Source organism: Spinacia oleracea, chromosome 4 (genome assembly GCF_020520425.1).
Source record: "Spinacia oleracea cultivar Varoflay chromosome 4, BTI_SOV_V1, whole genome shotgun sequence".
NCBI classification, from domain to species: domain Eukaryota; kingdom Viridiplantae; phylum Streptophyta; class Magnoliopsida; order Caryophyllales; family Amaranthaceae; genus Spinacia; species Spinacia oleracea.
Window position 1 is genome coordinate 73,157,788 of NC_079490.1, and position 10,570 is coordinate 73,168,357.

Genomic DNA, 10,570 nt, shown 5'->3' on the forward strand with positions numbered 1-10,570 from the left:
GACATGGATCATGAATAGTTTGAACCAGACTCGTTTAGTGCGAGGTACGTTCGAGTAGGGATCTGCTACTTCTCTTGTAAATGTCGTATTGTGCGACATTGCCATGGTCAAGGTAATCACATGTTGAAGTGTGCCTTGACCAAAAGCTAGGTGCCTTTCTTTACCCATAATCATATTTAGAAATATTTTTGACTCACTTGCAACATCGAGATAAACGCATACTTAGATTAAACCAATGACACTTTATTATGTTCGAAGAAGTCTTTGAAAATTATTTGAAATCCGAGTCCTACTGTGTACAATCCGGGGTGTCCTAAGTAGGTTGACTTATAGAAAGGTTCGTACAGGATTACGTGAGTGAATCAAAATACTGTTACGATTTTTGAAATGCTGTCTAAGGATTTGCTGGAAGCCAGGGTGCAGGCGTCAAGATATTACTTGTGCCCGTTTGGCATATGCTTTAAGGCTTTTTAGGGCCATCTTTTCCAGAATTGCGGGAATATAAACCGTTTTCAAATTGACTTAGATTTACTTGGTGTATGTCTGCACAAAAGGTCAAGGTATACTTAGTTCTTTCCCTAGCTCTTTCATTTCAATTTTTAGCCCCCAGTTGCTGTTATGTCTTCCCATTAATAATGCTTTCAGATTTCGATTTTAGATGTCCGTGTCACATGTTTGAGTAGGGTGAGCCTCGGTTAAGTGCCAAGTCATATTGACAATGTCTTATTTTTTCCAAAGGGGATTAGCAAGCATTTGAATTACCATGAACGGGTGCCCTGAGTTCGAAGGAACGATGGGGTGATGCCGTAGAACAATCCTCTTTATTGCAATCTTACTGCCTTTACTACTTGTCGGCAACTATGACTGTGTCTAGGGGTGAAAGAAGGTCTTTATGTCTAGTGGTGAAAGAAGGTCTTTAAGTGAATTAGTTCGCTTTAGGGAGGGTCAAGTCGAGTATTTTAGAGGTCATGGACGCTTGCGCTAGCCCCCATTCAATTGAGGCAAAGCGGTCTTTTGAGTCTTGGCTAAGTGCCTAGGAGTGTGAGTGCTCCTTCTGGCAAGGGTACGTGCCCTTTATTATTTTTCTATGTGTGCTCATTTTGGCATATTGACGACTTGGATTCTTTCTTTGACTTAAATTTTTCTTTCGACTTGGATTGCAAGTAATTAAATTTCAATAAGGGACTCTATTTCTTATTCTTGTTATTCTATAGGCTCTAACGTTTTTGCAAATTGGTTGGACCGAATCATGGATTGCCTACGTATCCGCCTTAAATAGATTTAATTTGGAATCAGGTCTTGTGTAGTTCTTAGCCTAGAAAATGGTTTCTTAGAATGCCGATTTTAAACAAGTACGTTCTGAGGTGGAAACGTATTATTTGAAGCGGTAGAATAAGTGAAGTTTATTATAATTTTAATCTGGTGCCTTGCCGTAAGCCAAAAATTTGTTTTATATATTTTTTTTTGAGTGCATGTATTTTTTGGTGGTACGTATGTCTGAATACGTGTTGTACCCCCCCAAGTGTTCGTTATTGTTCCGTGTATGTGCGGATAAAATGACGAGCACTTCTGGACAAATTTTAGCAAGCAGAGAGATTCAGCGCCCAGGCTGGGGCGCTAAAGATTTCGGCGCCCAGCTGTGGGCGCTGAAAATGACTTCTGGGCGGATCATTTTTGGTGCGCTAGATGCTTCTTTTTCTTTTTAGACTAACTTTTAAATACGCTTTGCAAAGTTTGCTTTTTTATTATTTATTATTTTTTGTACTTTTCATTGGTCTTCTTTTTTTATTCGTGACTCAAGACGGTTTGAAAGATGGGTTGAATGAGTTGGGATAATTTGTATAGGTATTAGTCAAGCATGAGGATTACATCTGCTAGGGCTCATAATTTGCAGCTTCGTGCTAGTGTCACGAGTTTACATCAACCAAGGCCAATGAGTAGCATGGGGACGGCTCAAGGGTATATCAACAGGATGTATCCACACAAGTTATATGGTCATTATGCTAATGGTGGTGTAAGAGCAGGTTTTGGAAATAATGGTATGACGCACGTGTCAATGGCCGTACGTGGTTTGCAGTTGACAACAAGTTCAAGAACAAGAGTCGAGTTAATGGTTTCTTGGGTTATGGTGATGAGAACATGGATGGGTTAAATGAGCTGAGCAGGGACCCCAGAGCGAAGGCGTATAAGAGCATAAGGATTGGAAAGGGTAGACATCGTAGAATCTTATGTAGTTTTTGTGGCATGATTTGGTTGACTCAATTCTTTTCTTCGTTTTACGTGTGTAAATTTTGCGCTTTGGGAGGTACGGGCTAAGTATTTCATGGCTCGTTCTTTTCCCTCTCCCTTTTCTCTTTCTCTTTAAGTATTTCATGGCTCTTTTCGCTCTCCCTTTTCTCTTTCTCTTTTTTCTGTTTGCTTGGGATTTTCTCCCCAACATAAATCCTTCAATCAATTTTTTTATTTATTTGGGCTAAAAGGTAGATGGTTGTGGTCTTTGAGTCACGAGGCGAGACTGAGTGAGCCTCGTCTGGTAGGCCTATAGTGGACCTTTAATTTTAGTAGGGCCTAGGGTGGACCTTTAATTCTAGCAGGCCTAGGGTGGACCTTTAAATCGTCTTACTTTGCAAGCGTATTTAGTCGTTTCTTAAAATGTGCAAATAGCGTAGATTCGAAATCTTGTTTTTACCTTATTGAAATTTAACGAAAGAATTGCATCGAAAATAACTTTTTTTGCTTCTTTTCAGATTCCAGTTTCTGGGATTTAATTGGAAGTTGTGATTTAGACTCGAACTTTCATTAATCTTTCTGATTATAACCCGTGTATGAATAAGGAGATGGCCTAGACTCAAAATAATGACGTGGCGTAAGCCTATAATACTTGACCGAGCAACTCTCAAACTTAGGCTAATTGGACCATAACTTTCATTGGTTGACACTTTAGATTTTAACCCTTGGGTGTTCATTCATCATGCGCCATTTTGCTTAATGTTGGCAAGGTAGTTAGTTGGGGAGATCGAATTTTTATTTTTGCAAGACTAGAATCATTAGTGCGGCTTCTCTCTTAGTGTGTATTGCTTTACCCCAATGGTAGCCTTATGGTATGCCGATTTGGGTATTTTCATGGTTGGTCATATTGCATTCATGGAAAATCTTTTAGTCCGTACTTAGTCGTATTTCAAGGAGCGAGTGACTCGAGAGGACTATGATAGTCGTGACCCAATGTGATTATAAGCCTTGAGGCCATTAATTTTTTCTTTGCCAATGGTATTGACACCTTAGGTTCACTTTGGGGGTTGTGCGACTATGGGGGAATGATTTTCAGAATGTGACCGTTTCCATTTTGCAAATACATAACATATTCTTTTTATGGGTGAGAGAGAGTATTGAGGCCGTAGATTCTTAGCAAGGGATGACAATTACATATGGGTGCTTATTGATTTAAATGTTAGGAAGGGAGACTCAATATGGTTTAACCTTTTGACTTGCAGAACGACACCAAGCATTAGGACCGATTTTATGGATAAGACAACTAAGACTTAGGATTTAGATTGTACTTTTGGCATAGCCTAGTCTAGACTCGGATTTATTTTTTTATTCGAACATTTTTTTTCTTTAAAGACTCTATTTGAACATTATTTTTTTGAATACTTTGCCCATGTGACATCCAAGGTTATTTCGATTAGCGTGCTCGGTTTTGGAGCCGAACATTGTCGTCATAGGAGGCCTAACAACGACACAAAGAGTTATTTTAATTTTTTACAAGTCGCTTTTAGAATCAAGTGCCTTTTCATACGCCCTTGCAGTAATTTTTACGAAAGGATTTTTTGCTACGTGTATTTTTTTTACGCGGGCACCGAGGCTGCTGCGCCTGACCAAAAGGCCAGGCAGCAACTTCAGCGCCCAGCGGTGGGCGTGAGAAATTTTAGCGCCCAGCCAGGGGCGTTGAAAGTGCTTCTCTGGCTGGTTCTCGTTTTTCAGTTTTCGTCTACTTTTGTTTTTGCGACTTTAATTTTGCGTGCTTACCTTATAACGTCCTTTACGCGTTGTGCAGCGTTTGTGGGATTCGTTACGGCCATCCCGAGCGTCGCTTATTTTTGTGGCGATCGTTCGGGCTTGCGGAACACGTATTTTGGTATAATTCTTTGGCCAATTGGTTCATGAATGTTTGGGCAATTTTTAAGGTCGTTGGTTTTCTAGCATTATTTGTCTATCATTATTCGTACGCACAATCATAACATAGTCACATAGTTCGCTACACATAACTACATTACAAACATGGATTTGAAAATTAAATATGTCACGTAGTTTATGATAGGCTTCTATGGGTAGTATTTGCGCCTGGCTTGGTACCGCTTCTATCGCAGATCCGACACATGCCCCGGTCGAGGTAGTGCCTTCAACAGACGAATTTCGTCCCAAAAGGCCAACCCGCAAGTGCAAGCCAAGGGGGCATGCAGGCGAGAGGGACCTAATGAGCGAGCGATTGGGTTTGGGATAGGTGTACTACCTGCACAAGTACCGAGTGGGCAACATGCGCGGCGTGCGCACCCCCCTATTGGCGAAATAAGGTATCCTTAGTCCCAACTCCCGAGGGAGCCGAGATTCGTTATGCGGTTCTGTCCGTTCACATTAATATGCTGATTTTCAGGTCGTCCCAACTTGATGGGGAAATAAACGCGGGGTAGGATCGTTTCACCCTTCGGCTATTTTGATTACCTACAAGCACGAGTATTTCCTTCACTTTCCCCAGTGGAGTCGCCACTGTGAGGGGGTCGAAAAAGCACGAGGCTAATGCGTGACCTCGTCCCTCGTGGGTGTGACGCTTCTTTTTGTCAAATCAAGTGTAATTGGATTTCCTGTGAGTTTACACCCAATTGACTAGTAATATAGGAGTCGCCATTCAGTTTTTAACGACAATGAGAAAAACTGACAAAACCCGGTTATCGTGACATAAAGGGAGTGCAATTATGTTTGACCACGACTGCCGTAGGTTCCCTTGTGATCCCTGGTGGTGGGGATCGCTCAACGTACACCCGCAGGGTAGAGATTGAGGGTTCGGGGGACTGTAACTACCGAGAGGAGTACTCGCTCTTCGATAACTCCAGAGGCAGGATATCCTTACTAGCTCAGCATAAATAATTGAAGGGACATGTGTTCACTATTAAACTAATCTGAGTTGATTTTATCAATATGCAACATATAGTACTAGATCGAGCGCGATTATCTGATTTAGATTGTTTTAAGGGACCTAGCATGATAATCCAATTTCCCAAAAATATCATATTTATTAGGCGTGATCGAACAATCAGATTTAGTTAGTTTAACAGTTCATAAAAGGGCAAGGAAAGCAATTAAATCATAGAGAAGGGACACATTACGACGCACCCTTGAGAGGTGCGTCACGGTTCTCAGAAAACTAACCACTTTGACTTTGCTATTTCTCCTTTTATTTAACGAATCTCAAATTATGGGACGGGATACGTTCTGTTCGATTTATGGATCGATTGCGACAGAACGCGTGATCAATTTTGCAGCGTGAGGCTTAGGCTTAGGGGTTCAGAGTCAATACTCAGAATAATAATTGTGTGTTGTTGTGTGTCCTTTTCATGTCGAACATGGGCTATATTTATAGAAAAGAGTTCGTGGAAAGATAGAATTGTAGAACTCTAATCCACGAGGAATTAGGAAAAAACACGTACCAGGTATTTTCAGCGCCCAGAGCTGGGCGTCAAAGATTTCGGCGCCCAGCTCTGGGCGTTGAAAATAGGATCCAGGCAATTTCAGCGCCCAGGGCAGGGCGTTGAAATTGGTGTTTGGGCCTTTCTTTGTTAGATTCGGACTCTTAGAATCCGGAGTGTATGAGACTTAATCGAGTCTTTTAGTGCGTATTAATTTTACGATGGAATGCATCTGGGCCCGTTACGAACTCTAGGCTCGTTAGGATTTTAATTGATACGTAACTCTTATTTTCGAATCATATTAGGAACAGGATTCTCTCGCAATTTCTATCTCATTTAGGATTTATGTTGGAGTGCAACACCTAATTCTGACAGGTTTCTATCTTTTATGACTTGCCACTTTTAACAACTACCCATTACGATAGTTACTATTTTTAGCAGGTTTCCATAAATAGTAGGTTTCTATAAATAGCAGGTTTGGGGTGAAATGAAAAGGGGAATTGAGATTCGTTATTTTATAGGAGATGCGTTGTCAAGTGAAGATTTATGTTTTCATCATCGAACCTTCCCTTTCGGGAATGGGGACAAAAGTAGGTGTCTACACCTTTAATGTGTTCCATAACTTGAAATTGGTTCTAGTTTAAGGAAGGTATTACAAACAACCTTAAAGATCATTGAATATTGAAAGTAGGACTTGCATTTGCACACCGGAAATAAGGGTTCATGTGTTCTAGTTTGGAAAAGGGTTTGCACTTTTCCAAACATCCTTGAATTTGTATAAAGTTGGGGTTTTTGAAGATTTGAAGATGATTGTTATACGGAATACTTTCAAGAATGAAAGCTTCAACTTACTAATCATGTTTTTTCAAATCAAGGCATAAAGATTGAAACTTGAAATTTGTAGAAGGAGTTTGGATGATCATTTGAGGAGGGAATTTCAAGTATGAAATCCCCTCAAAGATTACTCCTTTTTTAGTTCAAATGTGTGTATGAACAACATAAGAGCATCATAGGAAAACTTGAAATAATAAAGATGGAAACTTTAATTAAATTATAGAAATTTGTATTAGGGATTCGGAATTAGCTATTTAGGACTAGGTTAGCTTTCTGATTAGTGCTCCCAATTGCTTAAATGTTTGGAATTGTGAAGGAAATTGTAGGTTACCACTTGATTTTGTATTTTGATTTTGAGAGAGAATTTCGAGATTATGACGATATGTTGATCATTTGTCTCCCCAAATTCTTGAGAAATGAGGGTTTAAATAGGGGATTAAGCGGCTAAAGTCCAAAAGCCAGCTGCGCCTGGCGCAGGTGACGTCACCCAGAATCCGCAAAAGCAAGGACGATGACGCTGTCCTTGCCTTTGTGTTGTTTTGTTGTAACTTGGTACGGTTTGTACAACCTTGGCACGGAGTGATTTCTTGGGGATTAAGGCTTGATTTGCGTCTAAAAACAAGCCGTTTTGAATTTCGATTTCGTGTTTGAACTCGGTTTTATGGGATGGGGCCCGACATGTTCGGTTTTTTGGCTCGGCGCTCGAATTTGGATTGCTTAATGTCATTTCGACTTGAAAAGGCCTTATAAGACCAATGGAATGGTCCATTGGCGGGGTTGTGCTTGAATTTTGAAATTGATTTTTGGAAGTTGAATTTTGTACCGAGTTCCTTAATGGGAACGGACTCGGAAATTGGACTTTGGATTTTGGAATAAATTTTAGCAATTTGGACTTCCGCACGGAGTTGCACCAACCATCTAGCAAGGATAATAGTATCGTCATCATCCCATTTCAGGAGACACGATTTAGGTGTCTACAAAGGTACATACTTGTTATTTGACAATCCGTATCAGTTCACTAGGCTGAATCTGTTCTTCTCTGGCTTAGGGACTTTTCTTGTGACAAATATGTTGGGATCATAAGAAAGGAAGTCACCTACCTTCTTCAGAATACCCATTGCAGCAAGATGAGCTGATCTGCAAGGTTTCTCTATCAAACTCATTGAAGCATAGCAAGATCTTTGCCTGCATTAAGATACTAGTCACAGTAAGAATTTTACTCCCTGGAAGCCACAAAAAACAAATATAAAAGAAAGTTTATAGAAGGCCAATAACACACCTTTTCAAGTAGGTCTTTATCAAGCTCAGATTCTTGAAGGAGCATATCAGCACATGGATTGCGGAAAAAGAGAAATATGCGATCACCATCGACTCTTAATGTAATGAATGCCAGTGCTGTCCTTGCCCCAGGATGAAATCTCATGCCATTACTGTTTACTTTATTTTGTAACCGGGGCTATAGAAGCCCCCAGGACCAACGCTAAGTTCCCTACATTTCCTTACTATAGAAACATATAAGCAGTCCACATAATGAAGAGCCAATATGACCCGTGGCAGTGTTCTTAGGTTAACTGACTCTTTATTCCATCTGAAGGACCGTTGTTTCGAACTTAACACTCTGAACTAGTTAATGGCAACTCAAATGTTATATTTCAGGCTAAAAAAATGATTTATTTTTTTAGAAATGGTCAAGTATGACATAATATCACATATATGATGTATCTGTTGAATGCTAATACTGTCCTTGAAATATAGTTTCTTAAAAAGATGAATATTTAGGAAAATTTTCAAATATGACCAAGGTCTAGTAAACCACATGTTCACTGTCTGGGATGTAACTCTTTAACAAAATCATCCCTGGCCTCAGCACTCTTTCTCTAGCACCCTGGTCTCTAATGCTATGACACTAAATCTAACATTTAACTATTGAACAACTATATTTAGTAGAGAGTAACATTTCTTTAAATTATTCTTGCAGGGAAACAATGATGATAAAGCCACCACATTGTCTATCTTTTTACATAATCTCTGGTTCAACGAAAGGCACGAAATTCTGACTAACACAAGTATTTAACTAGCATTTTCAGATTCCGAGTGGATGTGCTATGTTCTTGACATGAATCTCGAAGTAATTTCTTCTAGAGAAGTAAACATAATAACAAGAAAAATAGTTTTTTATCAAAGGCAACTGACATAATGAGACTGGCATCAGTTTATCAACCAATTGAGAGACCTCTAAAATACCAAACAAAATTGTTGCCAAAATCAAAAAAGAAAACGTAGTATAATACCACCAGAAATTAACTATGACTAAATATATTCTAATGTCACTGTCTGCAATAGAACCATTGCCCAATAACATAATAATCAGAACATCATGAAATCACGAACTCAACCAAGTCAAACACCTTTTATAAGTACGGCTACCACAATTAAAACACATATCCTAAAGCACGACATTCCGCCATCAAAACAAGCAATCAAACCAAGTCCATATAACTCAAACACACAACTCTCTTCAAACAAGTTGCAAAATATTAACCCCCATTGTCCAAATATCATGCACATTTCACCATTCACAATTCAATTGCATAACCTAACTAATAACTTCCACCTCAAAAGGAGGCAAATCAAGACATTAAACTCAAACAGATTACTCAATTATTAAAACAAGAAGCAAATTCTAATCTCAATTGCTGAAAAATCACAAAAAAGTAAATGATCTTAATTGAATTCGGAAAACTCACGCAGTAGTCTCTTGGCCGGCGCCTTGTGTACCAGTATTAACAAAAAATCCAGCAGATTTTCTGGCCAAAATCTACTCCTTCCACAATTTCCTCGTCGAATCAAAAAACACGGGAGCTAAGAAATATCGCCTAAAACTCCCCCACCATTGAGTTAAGTACCTTCGCGATTCGACACCAAGGGTTTAATTGGTTCTGCCAGAAAACTCCTCACTTCTGACAATTAAATGAGAAATTTAATAACTCGAAGATGTTATATTTGAAGTAAATAAATTGAATTGAAATAAGTAGAGGGAGAAAACCTTGTTCCATGACCAGTAATGAATGAGGCCGGAAGTGGAGGACTCCCGGAGCTGAGAGGAGGCTAGGAAACGACCGCCAACGGAAATGAGGCCGTGAGGAGGGGACAAGCATGTTTTGTAAGACGACGGTGTCCCTTCTTTACAGTATTTCTCGGGGATAACATCTAAGTCAAAGCGACCTACGCCGCCGTTGACCTCCTCCATTTTTGAGCGACGAAGAGGTTTTCGAGAGTGTTTTTTTTCTAGACTACTCCCTCTCACCTAGTCGGCTGCAGCGAGTTCCGCCACCTCAAGAATCTCAGGGCGTGCGAGCTGGTGGAGTGTGTGCTTAGCGGTGGAGAAGGGGTACGTGGGCGTGCTCGCCGATGGAGAAGGAGGAGGGAGATGAGAGCTTGTCGGTACGAGAAGAAGCAGGGAGATGACAATGGTGCGCGCGAGCTGAACACATGAGCTGAGAAATATAATGAATGTTTGTGTTTAATTAGGTTAAAGGTTGTGCTTGTGAAACTAGAGGGAAAATTTACAATTTTTTTATTTTTTATTTTTTTTCAAAGGTGGCGTTTATTAAACAAGGGCCACCTGTAAGAAGCCACTTATAACGATTTTTCTACTAGTGATTCCTCTAAGTCACCTAACAAAACCAATAAAAAAAAACCAATTTCAACAACACCTGCAAAACCACCACAATTCACAACAACTAATAATTACAGAAAAAAAAATCAATCACTAAATACTTAAAACTTGGAAATTCAAGAACAAGGAGCAAAAATCAATTAAAGGAGGCGAAATATACCACCCAAAAGTTGGATATAATGAATAAACGCCCCCAAGAACAACCTCTGGCCCCCAAATGCTCCAAACTCTAAAAAACGTATGTATTTCTTAATCTGTGCTTTATACATGCTTCTTGTCTTAGGAGTTATTCCGCTATCATGTTATGTATTTAATTGTAAACCCCTACAATAGTATTATGAGGTTTATGTATTTAAGTACCTTTTAGCATGTTTAT

General features: G+C 39.6%; 1 protein-coding gene across 4 annotated transcripts in view; it reads right to left on the reverse strand.

Moving 5' to 3' along the window:
- Nucleotides 1-10,125, reverse strand: part of LOC110804410 (serine/arginine-rich splicing factor SR30-like) — a 67,623-nt gene extending 57,498 nt beyond the window's left edge. The window contains exons 1-4 of one of the 4 annotated variants that reach the window (XM_056843625.1): nucleotides 9,562-10,118; nucleotides 9,263-9,475; nucleotides 7,795-8,017; nucleotides 7,616-7,700 (exon numbers count right to left, since the gene is read on the reverse strand). In XM_056843625.1, coding sequence (XP_056699603.1) covers nucleotides 7,616-7,700; nucleotides 7,795-7,938 — 229 coding nt within the window. In that variant the 5' untranslated portion in view covers nucleotides 7,939-8,017; nucleotides 9,263-9,475; nucleotides 9,562-10,118. Of the gene's footprint in view, nucleotides 1-7,615; nucleotides 7,701-7,794; nucleotides 9,476-9,561 lie in introns of all 4 variants that reach the window. The other 3 variants (XM_056843626.1, XM_056843627.1, XM_056843624.1) reach the window with 3 other exon arrangements.
- Between the last annotated feature and the right edge of the window lie 445 nt (nucleotides 10,126-10,570).